Below are 22,722 nucleotides of genomic sequence, written 5' to 3' on the forward strand. Positions count from 1 at the left end.
ATTTGAGGGCCCTATATCTTTTAAAGTAAAGGAGTTACAAGTTTTCTGATGCCAGATTTGAATTTTACACAAATAAGTACCCCAGGATACATACTTTTCGAAGTTGTAAAGGGTTCCCTTTATACATTTATGGACCTCCAAACGTTGTCTTTCGCGTTGCGACACATTTTTTACACTGACCCCCCTAAATTTTAAATTGATGCCACGGGAAAACGAAATGGAGTATGAAGCTCAAATTTTCGGGATTTTACTTTCTCATCAATATCTACCACCACACAGAAAAAGAAAAAAATTGAAGAGGTGCTGCGGTGCACATCCCTGGAGTTGACATGGAATGGGTCATTAGTCCATAACTTTGCTAATTTTTTTCCTACAGATATGGTTGACCCTTCATTTTTCAAGTTAAATAATCACCTTTCTAAACAAAACAATTTCAATGTGAAATATCCTACTTGCAGGGTTGTCACCAGGACCAAAAAAAAGGCTACTTGGAAATTTGATGATCATACCTAGCATCAAGGGCTTAGGCAGCCAGCCGTGTAGGGAGTGTTTTACACACCCACATTTGTAAATACACACCCAGTTTTTGCCCACTTTGTACATAAATCTTAAATTTACACACCCAGTTTTTTAAATTTACACACCCAAACCTTCTGATCCTGCCTAAGACCCTGCCTAGCATGGAGGACAGGCCTAGGCAAAATAAACCTTTTTTTCTAATAATTTCTCCGCAAGCGTCATTTATGTCGACAAATTGTTCGCAAATCCACAGCAGGGTTGCAAATATACCATATGTCACTCGGAGTGCGACAATTTGTACAGATAAATTTATCACAGGTATTTTTCTATTAATTTGGCCATTCGTCTGCATATTACCAAAAATAATGCATTTTGGGCGACCGTTTCTCCGCGAACGTTTTTATGTCGACAAATTGTTCGCAAATCCACCACAGGATTGCAAATATACCATACATCACTCGGAGTGCGACAATGTGTACAGATACATTTATCACAGGTATTTTTCCCCGGTATTTTTCTATTAATTTGACCATTCGTCTGCACATTACCAAATATAACCCATTTTGGCCCACCGTTTCACCGCGAACGTCATTTATTGCGACAAATTGTTCGCAAATCCACCGGTTAGTTTTAAGAATATAATACATGGCATAAAATGTGACAATTTATCAAAATAAATTGATAATGAACGCTTTTGTGGATATTTGCCAATACAATTATACATCTGACATGTACATGGTATATGAATTATGAAATGTCTTCAGGCTGTCTTCAGTCAGTAGGAATTCAGATGAGTACATGCAGCTGAGACTAGTCTCAGGTTGTAGTAAGCTACAAATTTCAAATGTTGGAGGACTTGTTCTCATTGCTTACCTGTGTTTCACATCATATTTTGTGGTCAAAATGATTAAAAATGTGTAATTTGCAATCATTTCCGACGGCTAGTAAGGATTTGAATGCACACTAAACCCCGGGCCGTGACACTCATATTCAATCCCTGTATAAAAGTGAATTCACTTTTCGGCAGTTGACACATCGTAAGTTTGAGTGACAGTTGCTAGGCATTTTAAATACACATAGTAACACTTAGCCTAAAATGTACGTACGTATGTATGACGAACGTATTGCGTACTACTTCAATAGTGAAACAGACTTAACCCCGTATTTAATTGACAATTCCATATTTGATTGCACCAAACAAAGATGGCGGATGTCGATCGAGTACGTGCTATTTTATCAGCAAAAAATACAGCTGATTTAGCCAAAGTCAACATGGGGTCATCGGTTATAATATTTTCCTAGCATATTGAGCTAACACCACAGCTACTTGGTTTTTCACAATATACTAGTAATAAAATAAAGAAAATCAGTAAGCTTAAGACGAATATACCTAGGGGAGATCGGGGGAAAGTGGAACATTTTTTTTGTCCAGCCCAAACAGAATTACGAAGCAAGCAAGGCAAAACGTAAGGTTTACAAGATACATATTTGGTGCATACGCACCAATATGAACCTCGCGCCAATCAACCTTTTTGTTCCTTACGACCGGAGGAAAAGTTCGACATATCGCACGACTCTGTAGGATATTTGATTAAAAAGATACAGAGTTATGTGCACAAAGTACAATAAGTGACTATATCTCATTAACCAATGATCGTACAGATACGCGACCACTGAATTTTTTGTTCTTTATGACCAGACGAAAAGTTTGACATATCGCACGACTCTCTAGAATATTTGGTTAAAAAGATAGAGGGTTAAATGCACAAAATTGAAAAAGTAACTCTATCTCATTAACCAATGATCCTACAGATATGCCACCGCTGACTTCTTTGTTCCTTATGGCCAGAGGAAAAGTTTGACATATCGCACGACTCTGTGGGATATTTGGTTGAAAAGATAGAGGGTTTGGTGCACAAAGTACAAAAAGTGACTATATCTCATTAACCAATGATCCTACAGAGATGTGACAACTGACTTTTTTGTTCCTTATGACCAGAGGAAAAGTTTGACATATCGCACGACTCTGTGGGATATTTGGTTAAAAAGATAGAGGGTTAAGTACACAAAGTAGAAAAAAGTGACTATATCTCATTAACCAATGATCCTACAGAGATGTGACCACTGACTTTTTGTTCCTTATGACCAGAGGAAAAGTTTGACATATCGCACGACTCTGTGGGATATTTGGTTAAAAAGATAGAGGGTTAAGTACACAAAGTACAAAAAAGTGACTATATCTCATTAACCAATGATCCTACAGAGATGTGACCACTGACTTTTTGTTCCTTATGACCAGAGGAAAAGTTTGACATATCGCACGACTCTGTGGGATATTTGGTTAAAACTAGAGCGGTTCTCGGCTTTCGCGGTTCTCAGCATTCCCGGCTCTCGGTGGGTTTGTGGTATAGGGTAGGGGGACCTTGTGTGGTCCTGGATGGTGTGTTTTATTGATTGGTTTATGTCTTTGTGCTGTTTTGGCCCGTATGTGTTGTTTCTGTTCAGAACCATGTGTGATCCGAATGTGTATTGTTTTCTTTGTGGTATTTGATGTGTTTTAAATCTATAGGCCCTGTTTGTCTGCCGGTGTGTCATGATCAATCCAATTGATCAATAGCTAAATATAACTTGGTATTCTTTTTGATATCATCAAATTGTACATTTCTAGACGTTACGTTCATGTACAAAACATTAACGTTCTTATAGTTGTAAACATTGTATCGGCCTACCCATTATATTTATGATGAAGAATGAATGTTCTGTTATTGTTTTTTATCCTTAAAGTCATCTCTATTTGATTTTCTTTCAGTGTATTCGCATATGTATCACAGACGTTATACATTTATAAAAAATTAACGTTTTCTTTTGATCAACATAGGCGTAGATCCCCCCCCCCCCCAATATGTTGCCGGGGAGCTTACTTATTTGTGTCTTCTATACTATCCATCATATACCCCTGCATAACGAAATTCAACAATATTCAATATCCAATATCCTCATTACAATAGGCCCCCAAAACAGAACTCCCCCACCCCACATAATCGCAAATTGACACGAAAACTGCATTCCCATTTATTTCATCCAACACGGTCCTGTCATACACCTTCCCCAATCAAACACATTTCTCTTGCAATTGATCATCTTCTACTCTTCCCTAGAAAAATCATTATAATACCAAATCTAAACACCATGGAATTCACCATATCACGTCCAAGCTCACATTGGGCGCCCCATTCCTTTTTAAAGAAATTTTATTTATTCCTATATAACTTTGACAAGAGTTTGAAGTACCAAATTATAACTCTTGGTATACCCTCTAATGATCACAAAACCTTCAAGAAATGTTTTCAAAATTTAAAAAAATAGAAATTACGGTAATAAAGTTATGACTCAATTTAAAAATAATACAAATTAATTAATTAATAGAAAATTAATAGAAAATATCTCAGCTTCCTCGACATCTTTTTTCAAAATTTTAATAAATAGAAATAAAGTTATAACTGAATTTTATAAATAAAAAAAAGGAAGCGGACGGGGACCAGCAACATGTTTTATTTTTTTATTCGGCCTTATCATATTTACCGATGCTATTAACAACAGCGTGAGACATGCAATTGTTCGGATTTGTGAATAGACAAAATATTTTTAAGGGTAGGCCTGCATAGCTGTTGCATCAATCCCGGCATCAATTGACACTTTGTTTGTGTAAAACACAACCATTAACATTCATGCACCCTTAACCCCGCGCAAACATTGTAAACTTTATCAAGTGTTAATTGTGTTTACTTTTAGAGCCAGCACTAGTAGTTACTAGTCTCCTACAAAGCCAAACAAACATGTTTGTTCGGGATAGCCACACACAGTCTGGCACGAGACTAAGCCATCACAAGGAATGATAAATTGCCTAAACGATAAATAAGCAAATAGTCTAAACCCTTCCAATTTCGATTTGTGAAGTGGTGTTTTGATAACCAAATAATGATGCGTAAAAATCCACTCGTGTCATGACTGATCTGCTTTTCTTTTTCGGCGTTTTTCTCATTAAATTAGGGTCCCGTTTAAATTCAAATATAAACTGGTGTCTAGATATAATCACAGTTAACACACCAGGAAAATTATAGAATATACAACCACCTAGTTACGCCTGTTCAGCGCGAACAAGAATGACCTGGTCGTATCACTTAGATGTGATTTTCCTCACGGATCACACCAAAGATAGAGAGTTAAGTACAGAAAGTAGAAAAAAGTGACTATATCTCATTAACCAATGATCCTACAGAGATGTGACCACTGACTTTTTTGTTCCTTATGACCAGAGGAAAAGTTTGACATATCGCACGACTCTGTGGAATATTTGGTTAAAAAGATAGAGGGTTAAGTACAGAAAGTAAAAAAAGTCACTATATCTCATTAACCAATGATCCTACAGAGATGTGACCACTGACTTTTTGTTCCTTATGACCAGAGGAAAAGTTTGACATATCGCACGACTCTGTGGGATATTTGGTTAAAAAGATAGAGGGTTAAGTACACAAAGTACAAAAAAGTGACTATATCTCATTAACCAATGATCCTACATAATGATGTGACCACTGACCTTTTTGTTCCTTATGACCAGAGGAAAAGTTTGACATATCGCACGACTCTGTGGGATATTTGGTTAAAAAGATAGAGGGTTAAGTACACAAAGTACAAAAAAGGATGCAGCCAAAGATAGGAGCTTGTAGTCACCTGCTCCGCAGCCGACTGATGATTCCGCTTTGCCCCGTGTTCCACTTTGCGCCGGTCTCCCCTAAATATTCGTATCAGGCTGAACTATTTAGGTGCCGTTCACAAAATAATTCGACATTTTTGTAAGACGGGGGGTGCAGGCCCTCTAAATATCCGTAAAATCCTTCACAGATACCTTATTTCAGATTAACTTCTTTAAAACAATAAAAACTTCACACATTCAAAGCTTTATATTCTTTTCAAAGTCCAGAATCAAGTCAAACATTTTTATAATCACTTTTCAAGGCAAACATTTTACTACAACTCCGTATAAATAATTTATGACCGTCCCTGCCATTTTTTTTTTCTAATGCATAATTCATTAGCCCGAAATGCAGACTTATTGAGCATTTTGTACCGTAAGAACTTCGTGGCAACATGGAAAACGTAGCCCAAATGTACTTGATAGAATGATTTGTCATGGCAATCCGGCTATTATTTCGCCCAATAGTCGTGTTTCATGTTCCAATTCCAATACATACTGCTTTCGGCAGAACAATTGCCTCACTGATGAGTAAAAATATTTCCCCACCCAACTCTGTATTAAATTTTTTTTAAAAGACAACTCGATAGAGCTAGAGTTAAGGAAAATAAGCTAGAGTTACAAAACATATCCATTCCAATCGTTAAATGTCATTTAAACTTAAAAACGTTAAAATATACCAGAAAAATGTAACATTGGACAATGTTGGATTTAACGCCTTTTGGAAACAGGCTCTTCATATATTATTGTGTTATTATTTTGTATATTTACAATGTTTTGACCAGCCAACAGTAAGAAGACCAACTTTCACAAACTGAAAAAGACGCTCTAATAACGACGTTATACAATTTTAATTGAATTTTAATCACAAAACACAAAACGTGATCAAACATATAGAATGTAGACTTGAAACTTGTATTAACAAATTAGAAACTTTGCTCCCTTGTGTTCATAATGTGGCATGTTGATCTGTTCGGGGCACATGAGGAAAATTTCCAAATCGTCACGCTGACCCATTACAATATTAATGCTGAAGTGGGCCCAAAAGGTGTGGCCTCAACTTTATTAATTGGTTGAAAATATGCCCTGATCATTGCTGATATGCGAGAAAATGTGTGTGTGGGGTGTGGGTGGGGGGGGGGGAGTAATTATATTATAGTCATGATATATATACATCGTATACTAGATAATACACACCCTGAGACCCGGATACATACCTTTCGCGTTGTGCCCGATCTTTAAAGTATTGCTTGTATTGTCTTACGAGACGAGGCCGTAAGTTCAGCAGAACACCACGAACAGCTTCTAGTAGTTGGGGCATAACTTTACTTGCGTCTAATCCTGTGTACAATATTCAAGCAAATAATAATAATTATATGTACATAGAAATGCATTTTGGATTTATATAGCGCTTTTTCCAGATTTCGGAGGATTCAAAGCGCTGTGATTTCGCTGTTATAAAGAGCTTCATGCTGAATCATCACAATCAGATCGCAACAACTAGGCCGGATGTAGCCGAACCCGGCGCAAACCTATCCGCACTTAGATTGTAACATCCGCCAATTATCTGCGCAGCTCCTCAAATTCCATTGGGTAAAGGAAGTTTTTGATAACCAAACAACTAATCACAGATTTTTTTAAATTAGAAGGAAACCGGAGATCCAGTAGAAAATCTGCGAATGCGAGCATGGATCGGGATGAACCAAATGCACATACAATCCTTGGGCATGACCGGGGCTTGAACCCGGGACCTCAGTGGTGCAAGGTGAGGGAACCGCTGCGCACAAAAAGTATCCGTACACTTAAACAAAACATAAATTGCCAAATAAATAGATGGAGAATTGTATTTGGCATTTAGCAAGATGCGATTTTATTCCCCCGCGTTATACCAATTTGAATGAAAAGGGAGCTTTTCTAAAGTGACAGATTTGAATATTTCCTTCTTCAGGGCGATTCCTGCTGACCTCTGTAACTGGCTCATTATACCGTATCAGATCAACAGTCACTCGCTGCATATCGATTTGTAAGCGCTCTTTAGCAAATCATAGTTCATTGAATTTACAACCGTATGACAAAACAGGCGAAATAGTAACTTTTGCACAAGATTTGCAATTTAAAGAGAATTGGCCATTGCTCATTGAAATGAAGCTAGTATATGGACAATATAAGTGTGCTCTTTCATTTAATGACATAAAATTGGAAAAATATTGTAAGGAACACTTGAGGTTTTGACTTTTAAAACGTACATAATGGTCAAAAAATGTGCTTGAATAGGTCGTTTTCAACAGATTTACCACATTCGCCTTGCTATAAACATTGAATGTTGGCGTAATGAAATAAAAATTCCTTTAAAAAAGGAATGGGGCGCCCAATGTGAGCTTGGACGTGATGGTGAATTCCATGGTGTGTAGATTTGGTATTATAATGATTTTTCTAGGGAAGAGTAGGAAATGATCAAATGCAAGAGAAATGTGTTTGATTGGGGAAGATGTATGACAGGACCGTTTTGAATGAAATAAATGGGAATGAAGCTTTCGTGTCAATTTGCATTTATGTGGGGTGGGGAAAAATTCTGTTTTTGGGACCTATTATAGTGAGGATATTGCTTTGGATATTGAATATTGTTTAATTTCGTTATGCAGGGGTATATGATGAATAGTATAGAAGACACAAATAAGTAAGCTCCCCTGGCAAAATATGGGGGGGTTATCCCCCACCCGGGATGTACGCCTATGTTGACCAATAGAAAACGTTAAGTTTTTATAAATGTATAACGTCTGTGATACATATACATCATCTACTTGCTAATACACTGAAAATCAAATAGAGATGAAGGATAAACAGGAAGAGTCTTTCAATAAAAATTCCCTTTAAAAGGGAAGGCCAGCCCCAATGCAGAAGAGGTCTTGTAAATAGTTTGGGTCACCGTGAAAGGCATTTTTAGGATCACGCTTATATCCATGTTACATGACAGTCCACTAACCCATCAATGATGAGAACATGCACACTGAAACAGCAAAAAACATTTTTGTTGTAGGACAGGAGTTATAGGACAGGAGTTATAGGAGTTAAAACTCCTATAACTCCTGTCAACTCTTTAATTCATTACTCCAAATTGTTCTGTATTTTTGTCTTTTCTGCTTCTTACCCATGCTTATTATTAAAATCAAGAAATACACTGCAGTTGTTAGTTAATTCGCTATGTAAACTCAACTTACATGCACATTTTATTTTAAAATGATTTTATATTAATTCGCAATGTATAGTTTACTATAAAGTAGATAGTGGCAAGCACATGAAGCTACATGATAAAGGACTGATCACTCACTACAATCTTCACTTTTAAACAGTATTTTTCTGCCGAAAGCAGTATGTATTGGAATTGGAACATGAAACACGACTATTGGGCGAAATAATAGCCGGATTGCCATGACAAATCACCCCCCGTCTTACAAAAATGTCGAATTATTTTGTGAACGGCACCTAAATAGTTCAGCCTGATACGAATATTTAGGGGAGACCGGGGCAAAGTGGAACACGGGGCAAAGCGGAATCATCAGTCGGCTGCGGAGCAGGTGACTACAAGCTCCTATCTTTGGCTGCATCCTTTTTTGTACTTTGTGTACTTAACCCTCTATCTTTTAACCAAATATCCCACAGAGTCGTGCGATATGTCAAACTTTTCCTCTGGTCATAAGGAACAAAAACGTCAGTGGTCACATCTCTGTAGGATCATTGGTTAATGAGATATAGTCACTTTTTTGTACTTTGTGTACTTAACCCTCTATCTTTTAACCAAATATCCCACAGAGTCGTGCGATATGTCAAACTTTTCCTCTGGTCATAAGGAACAAAAAAGTCAGTGGTCACATCTCTGTAGGATCATTGGTTAATGAGATATAGTCACTTTTTTGTACTTTGTGCACCAAACCCTCTATCTTTTTAACCAAATATCCCACAGAGTCGTGCGATATGTCAAACTTTCCTCTGGCCATAAGGAACAAAGAAGTCAGCGGTGGCATATCTGTAGGATCATTGGTTAATGAGATAGAGTTACTTTTTCAATTTTGTGCATTTAACCCTCTATCTTTTTAACCAAATATTCTAGAGAGTCGTGCGATATGTCAAACTTTTTGTCTGGTCATAAGGAACAAAAAATTCAGTGGTCGCGTATCTGTACGATCATTGGTTAATGAGATATAGTCACTTATTGTACTTTGTGCACTTAACTCTGTATCTTGTTAATCAAATATCCTACAGAGTCGTGCGATATGTCGAACTTTTCCTCCGGTCGTAAGGAACAAAAAGGTTGATTGGCGCGAGGTTCATATTGGTGCGTATGCACCAAATATGTATCTTGTAAACCTTACGTTTTGCCTTGCTTGCTTCGTAATCCTGTTTGGGCTGGACAAAAAAAATGTTCCACTTTCCCCCGATCTCCCCTAGGTATATTCGTCTTAAGCTTACTGATTTTTTAAATTTTATTACTAGTATATTGTGAAAAACCAAGTAGCTGTGGTGTTAGCTCAATATGCTAGGAAAATATTATAACCGATGACCCCATGTTGACTTTGGCTAAATCAGCTGTATTTTTGCTGATAAAATAGCACGTACTCGATCGACATCCGCCATCTTTAATTGGTGCAATCAAATATGGAATTGTCAATTAAATACGGGGATAAGTCTGTTTCACTATTGAAGTAGTACGTAATACGTTCGTCGTACATACGTACGTACATTTTAGGCTAAGTGTTACTATGTGTATTTAAAATGCCTAGCAACTGTCACTCAAACTTACGATGTGTCAACTGCCGAAAAGTGAATTCACTTTTATACAGGGATTGAATATGAGTGTCACGGCCCGGGGTTTAGTGTGCATTCAAATCCTTACTAGCCGTCGGAAATGATTGCAAATTACACATTTGTAATCATTTTGACCACAAAATATGATGTGAAACACAGGTAAGCAATGAGAACAAGTCCTCCAACATTTGAAATTTGTAGCTTACTACAACCTGAGACTAGTCTCAGCTGCATGTGAATTCCTACTGACTGAAGACAGCCTGAAGACATAATCATAATTCATATACCATGTACATGTCAGATGTATAATTGTATTGGCAAATATCCACAAAAGCGTTCATTATCAATTTATTTTGATAAATTGTCACATTTTATGCCATGTATTATATTCTTAAAACTAACCGGTGGATTTGCGAACAATTTGTCGCAATAAATGACGTTCGCGGTGAAACGGTGGGCCAAAATGGGTTATATTTTGTAATATGCAGACGAATGGTCAAATTAATAGAAAAATACCTGTGATAAATTTATCTGTAGGGCCTACACATTGTCGCACTCCGAGTGACGTATGGTATATTTGCAACCCTGTGGTGGATTTACGAACAATTTGTCGACATAAATAACGTTCGCGGAGAAACGGTCGCCCAAAATGCATTATTTTTGGTAATATGCAGACGAATGGCCAAATTAATAGAAAAATACCTGTGATAAATTTACCTGTACAAATTGTCGCACTCCGAGTGACATATGGTATATTTGCAACCCTGCTGTGGATTTGCGAACAATTTGTCGACATAAATGACGCTTGCGGAGAAATTATTAGAAAAAAAGGGTTTATTTTGCCTAGGCCTGTCCTCCATGCTAGGCAGGGTCTTAGGCAGGATCAGAAGGTTTGGGTGTGTAAATTTAAAAAACTGGGTGTGTAAATTTAAAATTTATGTACAAAGTGGGCAAAAACTGGGTGTGTATTTACAAATTTGGGTGTGTAAAACACTCCCTACACGGCTGGCTGCCTAAGCCCTTGATGCTAGGTATGATCATCAAATTTCCAAGTAGCCTTTTTAGTACTTTTTTGGTCCTGGTGACAACCTGCAAGTAGGATATTTCACATTGAACTTGTTTTGTTTAGAAAGGTGATTATTTAACTTGAAAAATGAAGGGTCAACCATATCTGTAGGAAAAAAATTAGCAAAGTTATGGACAAATGTATTTTTCCGAATTCTGTGACCATCATTGATGGTACCTTACAATGAATTACTGTACAAAAAAGCAAGTACCCATTATATGCAACATTTTTCAGCACAGCAATCAATTTTACAGAAAAGAGATTTTATTTGAAAAAATCTTACTATCACTGTATGATAACTTCTGTATCAAGGTGTACCAATTGACACTTTTTGACTTTCAACCTGAAGTTTCTGGTGTCCAAATTTCAAATTTCCTACACAGTTATTAAGCTATTTCCGTGGTCACAAGTTGGGAGTTGAAGGAGGGCCTCTATTATCTATACGCATCTGGGGCACATGATACGTGATTATACTGTACTCTGTACGAAGGCTACAGCATCAATGTATTGAAAAATGCAGGGTCCATCGATCATGTCAGTAAAAGAATATTTTGTTTTGGGACTGATTCTTCGGATTACCACCCGGCATGCAAGTATTCCTGCATTAAATACATCAGAATTATTACCATTGCAAGATGGCTTAAATAAAGCTAGTTCACCACGTAAACTTGTATGGCTCAAAATTCGGACCGCTCACCATTAAGTTTACTGTCATTGCGTATTTTGAAATTGTTGACGTTTTAATGATCCCCGATTTCCGGTCGATTATTTTAGCTGGTGGTAACCAGCCTAGCCTAACTTCAGTAAAAAAAATACGATCGCCGATATCGATGTGATGGATGTGATGTGGGACTTGCATAGGATTACACAGAGATATTTCTTGCCAAAATTTGACCATTTGTAGGCAAGTTGGCCTTACTTTGTCTGCGTTATGTGAAAAAGGACAGTCTTAAGTAAGTATACATGCAACACTTTTGATGTTTTGGGAGACAGTGAGTGATCCGAAACAGCGGGTGGCGGAGCTTATTCTTGACTGTTTAATATTCATTCAATACGCTGCCTTACGGTAATAGTCTTATACGATGGACAGATAGTATCAGTTTGTGAATGAGGACATCGTATAAGTTCCTTGTACTAGGCTTAAAGCTAGCATTTCAAGTATCTCTTATGGCAAATAACAGATGGTGCCCGCTGGAATCTCTTGAGGCATTGTCTTTTTTAAAGACATTTCTTGTTTCTGAATGTGTTGATTGTTAGTCCGAAACTCCTGCAAAGCTATGGACATGGCATCTTACCTACTCCATTCTGTAATAGTCTGCATTGTGTGTTTTCTCAGTCTTCAATCATTTTGTTGAATGTAATTTTATGAATCAAATAAAAATAGATAGAAAGTGGCCTCACTTTAGTTATGTGTCATTTTACAGTATTTATAATCTATAAAGTAAGACAATAATTTATTTATTTTCTATAGTATAAGTGCATGTCAAAATATGGGATATATATTGTTCAATACTATATAGGATTGTGCCCATTATAGCTAGCCCCTAAAAACTTTATTTTCCATCGGATTTTTCCTGTTGAAAAGACAAAACTGATGTTTAAGATAGCAATAATATCATCAATAACATTTTGAGTCATTTTTATCCATAAAACGATACAGAATAGGATAGATAATGACTTTGACTTCAATGTGGTCCATATAATGAAGATTTTGATTCTACAACATGATTAGATCTGTTATCAACATATCAATTATGCACTCACATGCAACCAAAGATCATGCTATGCTCAGTAGTCCACAGATATGACCTTGTTGGTGCCGGTGATATACCCCGCTAATTACCCTGTTGACCATGTCATTTTTTTGATATGCTGATTGCTGAACAAGTTTATGTTTATATGTGTAGGCCTACCTATGATAACTTTTTAAGTCATAATTAATTCAAACATAACATTGGCAATACTCAATCGTTTTCGTTCGTTGAAACGGCAAAACATACTTTCTTTTCCTTACAAATCGAATTGGCAGGCATCAAAAACATTTCCACCACAAGAAGTAAAAACAATAATTCATACCAATAGAAGAAGGCTATAATCTTAGCTAATCTTTAGTGTACACAAATCCCATCTAGGAATTAGATACCAGCCCTTATGGGCTGGCGAAAAGACACAGTTCATGAATCAGGTGTATAGTCATTTGTTGTAACTTTCCATTTTCATATTTAACCTACTCTGCACTAATCTTACAATAATTCGTGATTTGAGGTATAATGATACCTACATCCTGACTCTGACATCTCCTCAGCAAACAAACGTTCCAAGTCAATTATACCATGCAAATAATAACCTTTGGCCTACTAGAGCTCTATTTAAGATAACATCTAATTAAGCAAACATTACTGGGTACAATGGACCACAAGAGTCTCATCCCAATGGCATAGTCCAATAACCTCAATTACATAATCATAGTGCAAAATTTGACCTCAAGTTGCAGAGTAGAGTTTGTGTACCCATATCTTCAAAGGATGAATGTACAAATGTATTAGGGTTTAAGAACTGTTCCCATGAGATGACCACGTTGTGGATCCTAGTGTATGGTCAAATGTCACCGTCTATCGGGTTCTAAGACACACGGTAAACTGGTTGAAGGCATACAAAGGTCAAAGGTCTGGATTTATTAGGTGTTTTTATAAGTCAATTAATTTTGTATTTTAAACAAAGAATATACGCTCAACATTTTATCCCGTGCATATCAGAAAACAATAATATAATAAAATCCAAACAAATTGTGGTTTTATTTCTGAGTTGGGCATATGGGCATAATTTTAGCAAAACAATTGCGAAGTAAATCTAGCAAGAGTGAAATTAGAAGCTTTTCACAAAGTCATGCCTATAGGTGCGCCCGCTTAAGGCGGGCGCCCCAAAAAGAAAGAGAACTAGTGGCAAATGGTGGTCATAGACCACAAACCTAGCTGGGGCATGTTGGTGTTTTGGAGGTATCTGACCCCTGTAAAATGTTCCAAAAATGTTTCCCTGGTCACGAGGTTTGTTGTCACAGAGTTTGAGTCCCATACTCTTTACAGATGTGCAGAAAATTAAATTCTACGATTTGACCCAGATAACCTTTGACCTGACCCCTCCCTGTACAGCGTTCCAAAGTGTTCCCCTGGTCAGTACTTTTGTTGTCACAGAGTTTGAGCCCCGTACCCCTTACAGATGTCCAGAAAATGCATTTCGAAAATTTGGCCTATGCATGACCTTTGCCCTGACCCCTGCAAACTGTTCCCTTGTTCATGAGATTTGTTGTCACTTTGAGCCCCATACCCCATACAGATTTCGAGAAAATGAAATTATATGATTTGACCCCAGTTAACCTTTGACATGACCCCTGCAAAGTGTTCCAAAATATTCCCCTGGTCATTAAGTCTGTTGTCACAGAGTTTGAGCCCTGTATCCCTTACAGATGTCCAGAAAATGCATTTTTAAATTTTGACCTCTGCATGACCTTTGACCTGACCTTGTAAAATGTTCCCCTGGTCATGAGATTTGTTGTCACTGAGTTTGAGCCCCACACCCCTTACAGATGTCGAGATAAGGCAATTGTAAGATTTTACCCCCTTAATGACCTTTGAGTATGGGCACTGGGTAAAGCTGATGCACATGTGCAAGTGACGTCATTGTGCTATGTAATATGTGGCAGAAGAAGCATTTTGAAGGTATTTGGTTATATACCGGTAATAACCCCTTAATGACCTTTGACCCCAATTCTGTGTGCAAGGTATGGGCACTGGGTAAAGCCGATGCACATGTGTAAGTGACGTCATTGTGCTATGTAATATGTGGCAGAAGAAGCATTTTGAAGGTATTTGGTTATATACCGGTAATGCCCCCTTAATGACCTTTGACCCCAATTCTGTTTGCACCCTATGGGCACTGGATATAGCCGATACATATGTGCAAGTTACGTAATTGTAGGGTGTAACATGTAGGAGGAGAAGCAATTTGAAGTTATTGCCAGAAAGAAGAAGAAGAAGCAGAAAGATCCGATAGCAAAACAGTACCTAGCTCGGGGGTTGGAAACCCCCCAGCTAGGTAAGTATTAGCTTTCCTGCGACATAAAAAAATTCTGATTAGATGAAGGGAACACTTGAGGTTTTGACCAAAACCAATCACAGATGCCTATTTTCCACTAGCTCTCACACAGCTCTTATGATGCTGTGCGCATGCGCGAAGAGAGTGGTCGCCTCCGTGTGTCGGGTAATTTTTCATCTAAAAATTTCCCCATGTGTTCGTCATCGCTCATTTTACCATCAACCAAGCGATTGTTCCAATGTTTTTGATCATCTTAAACCGTGTATTTTGATAAATCACGGTTTGTAAGTAGTGTGTGAACTCGTTTAACTTTTGCTACTTGTGTTGATTTTTAAAATGGCGTCGCCCACAGGATTGACGACGCAGTGTTAAAGCTTGTAACGAAGGTCGGTTTGTAGTGAACTATTACTGCTGGGTTAGCTTACCTGACCCCGCCGATGTTTGCTACCCGTTTTCTACCATACTGGCTACCCGTCATCATGCAATTCTCAATGCTGTGTATTTAATCATCAAAATACTTTTGCTTGGTACCAATAAACAGGACTTAGGTCTTTATGACCTACCAGAATCTGTTGGTTACCGTAGTGGTTTAGATATTGATGTCCAATCTTCTAGACCAATCAGAGGCTCAATTACCCTCTTTGGTATCGCATTAGGTACATTTATTGATCATTATGCTCAATTTATGTATCACCAGTCATGGCACTCAGTTTTACTCCAAGAGAGTTCTACGTCCTTGTTATTAGTGAAACAGAGTAACCCAACTGGCTCACGCATGATACAGTCTAACAGAGTAACCCAACTGGCTCACGCATGATACAGTCTATAACTTAGGCAAGACAAACGTTACAAACATTGACAGCAGAGCGAAACTCAGTTTGTCCTATCTGTGCATTCTGCTTATTATTAAGTACCAATGTCAGTTGTGTCAACTAGCCTGCAAGTGGGGCCAGAGAGGCGTCCAATGCGATACTTGTAATGGATGGTATCATGCCGATTGCATGAACATGGGAACTTTGACTTATCAAGAGGTTGACCATTCCTGCTTTGTGTGGATTTGTCACTCCTGTGGCAACCCCAATTACCCGTCCTACAGCTTATCTGCTGATAGTCCCATTGAGCTGTCCAAAAGCTTTTAGTGCTCAGCACTATGTCGAGTCGTGCGATTTCGGTGTTAAAAGCAAACTTTCACTTGATTTTGTCTCTTGTGGGGGTAAATAATGGGAAAAAAGATGTTTCCATTTTTTTATTTCGTGGGAAGTGGTAAAATCCAAGATGGCCGCCAAAATCCTATAAAACTGACTGACACATGCAAAAAAAAGCTATATATCACTCTTAAAATATGCCAAAATGTAAATTTCAAATACTGGAACTATGTAGCCTTGTGTCAGATACTCAAAGAAAGATTTAATATTTCGGAGTAACTGGTAAAATCCAAGATGGCCGCCAAAATCCTATAAAACTGACTGACACATGCTAAAAAGCTACATATCGCTCTCAAAATATGCTAAAATGTAAATTTCAAACACTGGAACTATGTAGCCTTGTGTCAGACACTCAAAGAAACATGTAATATTTCGGGGTAAGTGGTATAAAATCCAAGATGGCCGCCAAAATCTTGTAAAACTGGCTGACACATGCAAAAAAGCCACATATCTCTCTCAAAGTATGCTCAAAATCTAAATTTCAAACACTGGAACTAGCATTGTGTCAGGCACTTGAAGATATATTTAATATTCTAGCCGTCCCGGTTTCCTCTTCCCATGTGGTGGAATATAAAGGGCATATTCTTTCACAGGCTCGTCATCTTCAAGACGCAGTATATGGCCGAGAAATTTGAGTTGATGAATCTTGACTCTGGCAACCAGTGGAGTGGTGTTGGTCAGATTGTAGATGGTTTCATTTGGGATCCGATCCACACGCTTGATGTTTAACATGACTCTGTAGCAAGATGTTGCAAAGGCATTGATCTTGTTGTCCATGTCCTTGGTGATTACCCATGACTCGCACCCGTACAGAAGGATAGTGACACATGTTGTCTTAAACAGCTTGATTTTTGTTCCGATTGGCAGGGATGGGCTTCTCCAAAGGCGTTCCAGTTTCCAGAAAGCGGCCCAGGCTAGTGCTTTTCTAGGTCTCCAACACTAGAGCCCATCTTGGAACCCATGTACTTGAAGTCTGTGACATGGTTGATGGTACTACCATAGACTTCAAGTGCTGGCTGGGCGTTACAGTTTGCAGTCATATATTCTGTCTTAGGTGCGCTGATGACAAGGCCTAGATCTGCTGCTGCTGTTGCAGTCCTACTGGGCCCGGGCTATGGAAGATTCCAACAGGGCAATATCATCAGCAAAATCCAGGTCATTCAGCATCTTAGCAGGATACCTGCTTGACCGACGTGGGTAGGTAACAATTCCAGCGTCAATTCCAGAAGTTGATTTCTTCAGGAGGTAGTCTACCAGGATAATGAACAGGAATGGTGCCAACACATCACCCTGAAGCACTCCAGTTGTTACTTGGAAAGGCTCTGAGATACTTCCATCTATCATAACGGCACTATTGGAGTCCTTGTAGAGCACCTGGATGGCATTGACCACAACCTTTGGTATTCCATAATGCCGCAGCACTGAGAACATGACGGACCTGTTGATGGAGTCAAAGGCTTTTTTGAAGTCCACAAAAGTGACTGTCAAGGGAAGTTGGTAGTTGGTACTCCTTGAAGCCTTCCACGGTCCTCCTCAAAATGTGTATTTGCTGAGCACAGCTTCGACCTGATCTAAAGCCAGACTGGTTGCTTCTCAGTAAAGGATCAATGTGAGACTGCTTAAATGTATATGAGTTTGTTTTTATGATCACGTTTCCAAGTGTATAATTATGTCTTTGAACCAAAAGCACAATGTTTTACATAACCAGACCCCTTGCCAGGTCCAAGATTGACGGCATATCAGATACAGTACCTACTCATGGCACTAGTACATGGTTATACACCACTAATAGGCCTGGGCGATGCATGGAAATGATGAACTATTTGTTTGCGTGGCATCTGAAAAGACTGTTTAAAATCACTGTAATTGACCAAGTGATACAGCCAAAAAAGTACATTTTGGGTTTTGATGCTTCGAAATGGTATATTTTTCTCATTATATGACACTTTTTAGCATTATATTCGCCCTATCTAATTAATTGTAACTTTCAGCTTCAAGGGCACAATGCCATTTTGTTTGCGAAAAGTCTCATTTCAACCTATGTTGAGTTTTTGATCATTTGGGATCTAAATCATCTAGTTTCACCTGAAATTGGTGGCGTTTAACTTTATTTAACTGTGAGAGTTCTGAATTTGAGAACATTTCACCCGAAATCAGCCATTTTCCCATTGACAACAATGTAATGGGTTTAGGGTTTAGACAGCGTTATCCTAGATTCACGTCCCTTATCTGGGGTTAGGGCGCCTTATCTGGGGTTTAGACTGCATTATCCTAGATTCACGTCCCTTATCTGGGGTTGGGCGCCTTATCTAGGGTTTAGACTGCATTATCCTAGATTCAGGTCCCTTATCTGGGGTTAGAGCGCCTCATCTTGGTTTAGATGCCTTATCCAGGATTTAGACTACCTTTATATAGGGTGATTCGGATAAGAATGGACCACCTATATCATAAAGTATGTTTAAATGAATAAAACACAATATATTTACATGAATTATGGTAAAACTGTACTTTTATATGAAGTTAATAATGAACTGAAGAAATGAATGTTTACAAACTTTCCCCTCCCTGGTTCTCTATCACTTTGCGGCAGCGATTCTTCCACCCGTGATCTCCCTCGAGAAGATTAGGAAGAATCGTATGGCTTCCCAATTTCACATAATCCCATGCATCCTTGATTATTTTGACCAGCATGTTCTTGTTTGTGGCAAATGGGGGAGAGTGGACTTTCTCTTCCATTATAGACCACACATTTTCAACTGGATTGAGATCAGGGCTGTTTCTTGGCCAAAAATCTCGTCCCAGTATGAGGGAAATATATGACTATTTTGCCTTTAAATCAAAGATGCAACCAGAAGTTATTTGTTCACCCTACATAAAATGGTCTGAAAATGAAAAATATTGCCCCAATTTCATGGAGAAAGTTTCTAAATGGAGGCTGATATGTTGTCTTGAAAATTCATTGACACCCAGATGTTTAGTGCTAACGATAACTACCTGAGGGCAGCATAACTGATCATCTGCCTAGTCCATACTTGTCCGAATCACCCTATATATAGGGTTTGTGTTCCTTATCTAGGGTTTAAGGTGCCTTAGTGGGGTTTTTAAACTGCCTTATCGGAGGTTTATGTCTCTTATCTGGGGTTAAGGCGCCCTATCTGGGGTTTAGATGCCTTATCTGGGGTTTACGACCCTTATCTGGGGTTAACGATCCTTATCTGAAGTTAAGGCGCCTTATCTGGGATTAAGATGCCTTATCTGTTGTTTACGTTCCTTATCTGGTGTTAAGGCGCCTTATCTGGGATTTAAACTGCCTTATCTGGGGTTTATGTCTCTTATCTGGGGTTAAGGTGCCCTATCTGGGGTTTAGATGCCTTATCTAGGGTTTACGACCCTTATCTGGGGTTAACGATCCTTATCTAGAGTTAAGGCACCTTACGTGGAGTTTAGATGCCTTATCTGTGGTTTATGTTCCTTATTTAGGGTTAAGGCACCTTATTTGGGGTTTGGACTGCTTTATCTGGAGTCTACGTCCCTTAATCTGGGGTTACGGCGCTTTATCTGGGGTTTAGATACCTTATCTGGGGTTTAGACTGCGTTATGCTAAGGTTAAGGTATCTTAGCCCCAGGTAAGGATCGTAAACCCCGTATAAGGCCGTATAAACCACCGATAAGATAATAATATAAGCAAAATTCTGCATTTTAGTGGTGGTTATTTTTAAATTTTGGCAGCCATCTTGGGATTTAAGGTCCTGTGCTGTTTTAGATTATTCCAATGGATTTCTAGACCCTGTAAACATGGGTATAGACACCAGCATCATACTTCTAGTACTTTTTGCACCCGAGATATAGCCAAATTAATTTTCACTGGCGGCCATTTTGAAATTTTGGCAGCCATCTTGGAATGATAGGCTCTAGGCTGTTGTAAATTACTCTATTGGATTCCTTGACCCTGAAAACATGGGTATAGACATCAGAATCGTGCTGCTGGGTGCTTCTCTGACCAAGTTATGGTGATTTTAAGGGATTTTGGCGGCCATCTTGAAAAACGCCCTCTACCAAGAATTCCCACACTTTTCGATGGTGCAGACTTCTCTCATTGTATTCAGCGTCCTCAAATCTATAAAGAAACACCTTCAAAACTTCTTGTACTCAACCCGAGAAGGGGACTTCCATTCTGTACCCTACTAAAGCGCAATTTATGAGTAAAATATGGCAAATTTTCAATCACGGCGGCCATCTTGGATTTTAGGGACTAAAAAATATTTAAAAAATGGAAACATGTTTTATTTCAATCTTTGCCTTCCAATGCAATGAAATCAATTGAGAAATTGCTTTTAACAAAGAAAGCGCACGACTTCTCCTTTGTTCAACATAGTGCTGGGCACTATTTAGCAGTATTTGTTCAGTACAGGGACCAGATGAGTTTCAGCCTGCACAAACATTTTCACCCGGGATTTTCACCCATTCAAAATAAACACAAATCCAATAAAACCAACAAACCTTTTCATAAACTGCCAAAGTGCTAAAGCCAAAAAAGAGTCTTTAGCCACATGCATTGACACCCACAAACTCCAGGTCGTCATCGGGTCTGAGCTGTGGTTAGTCTTTCCATCCAACTTAACGGCGCGGCCTTCCGCGAGGATCGTAATACAAAGGATAGTCGTGGAGGAGCATTTGTCGCCCTCAGAAGTGATCTCATTGGCACCAATGTGACTGACCTTGACAGCGATTGTGAATCCATCTGGGTGAGCGTTCAGCTTGCTAAATGTAAAGAACATCCTCCTTCAGTGTCCTTGGGGCTTTGTTATCAGCCTCCAAGTACGCCTCATACAAGGTTCATAGACCAGATGGAGTTGTTATTATCACGCATGAAGAGAATGGGTGGAGAGAGGAGGTAAAAACTACAATAAGTTCGTAATATTGGGCCGGTTGGGCTGCTATATTGGGCCTATACAATGATGTTGGCCAGGCGCGTTGAGGTGATGCAGACAAAGAACTAATGCTTTTGCAAGATCGGTAAAATAATTATGTGCACATCCCAACACAAGTAATCACCTCCACCATGTCCACACCGAGCCCTTCATCAGCATAGGCGTAGATCCCTGGGGTGGGGGGATAATTCCCTTCAATATTTTGCTTGGGGCCCTATGTTGACACCTGTATGTGGGTTTCTGACCAAATTAACCTCATATTTGGCCATTTTAGCCACAAATGTGTCAATTTTTGCGCGAATTTATTCCACTTTTGCACCAAATTTCACCAGTTAAGCTTCAATATGGCAAAAATTTTAGCCCGCTTCGCGCGCATTTATACCATAAACTTATTCTGTCGCCAAAGTTTGCTGGATTCACTATACTTAAATTAAAGAAATGTTTTTCATCCCCTTCTCCCTCAATGTCAAAAAGCCATCTACGCCACTGTTCAGCACCAATTGAGATTAGCCATAGGACATTAGGCAAGTCAGTCTGTTGAGTCCCCTGCTCAGTCGACAGATAAATTTACAATTTGCATCTTCCATTTGGTCTATTTTAGACCCAAAATTAACCCCATTTTGGCCCATTTAGTATTAATTTGCCAAATTGCTTTGTCTCCAAGGAGGTCTGTCCGCCTTGAATATGCTTCCCTTCATTTGCTCATCTCCATTGAATTTCGTTCTTACCTTGTTTGCGGGCGTATGTTTTAACTGCCACCCAACGGCTATATCCATGAGTCTTCATATATGTCTTCGTTTCTGGGAGCTGAAATAAGAAATGTCGGTACTTTATGCGGCTTAAAGTTTGCGGAGATTTGATCCCGATGATAATGATGAGACCAAGAGCACATATGGCGCAGCGTCATCATCCCTATATCTATGATAGTAGGGCGAATCAACTAGTTCTTACACAGCCACGCATGGCGATTTTGTTCCGCCGTGCTTAATAGTTTTGAGATATGGGCCGAGGGACTCAGGCTAAGTATAACAAAATACGATTGCCATACACCAACAATGACCTCGACACAGAACCTATACAATAGATAGATACGTTTCTTTCCCACTACGCATGCGACGCTGCCACTCATCAGCTGGAAGGACCCATTTTGCGTTTTGATAATTACGCATTGCCAACTCAAGAAATTTTTTTTTTCGAAGAGATTCATCAGGAATACAATATTAAGATTTCAAAGTTTTTCATAGTATAATTCCAAGAAAAAAACTCACTTTTTTTTCCATACAGTTTCGGCAATCCACTCTGTTGCCTTTCTCAATGGTGTCTGCCAATCGATCCTTTGTTGGATGGTATGAC

General features: G+C 38.7%; 1 protein-coding gene across 1 annotated transcript in view; it reads right to left on the reverse strand.

The window, feature by feature from the left end:
* Positions 1-22,722, reverse strand: part of LOC140163089 (probable tubulin polyglutamylase ttll-15) — a 49,486-nt gene that overhangs the window by 10,861 nt on the left and 15,903 nt on the right. The window contains exons 6-7 of the mRNA XM_072186462.1: positions 22,098-22,176; positions 6,490-6,613 (exon numbers count right to left, since the gene is read on the reverse strand). Coding sequence (XP_072042563.1) covers positions 6,490-6,613; positions 22,098-22,176 — 203 coding nt within the window. The remainder of the gene's footprint in view (positions 1-6,489; positions 6,614-22,097; positions 22,177-22,722) is intronic.

This window comes from Amphiura filiformis, chromosome 10 (genome assembly GCF_039555335.1).
Source record: "Amphiura filiformis chromosome 10, Afil_fr2py, whole genome shotgun sequence".
In the NCBI taxonomy this organism is placed as follows: domain Eukaryota; kingdom Metazoa; phylum Echinodermata; class Ophiuroidea; order Amphilepidida; family Amphiuridae; genus Amphiura; species Amphiura filiformis.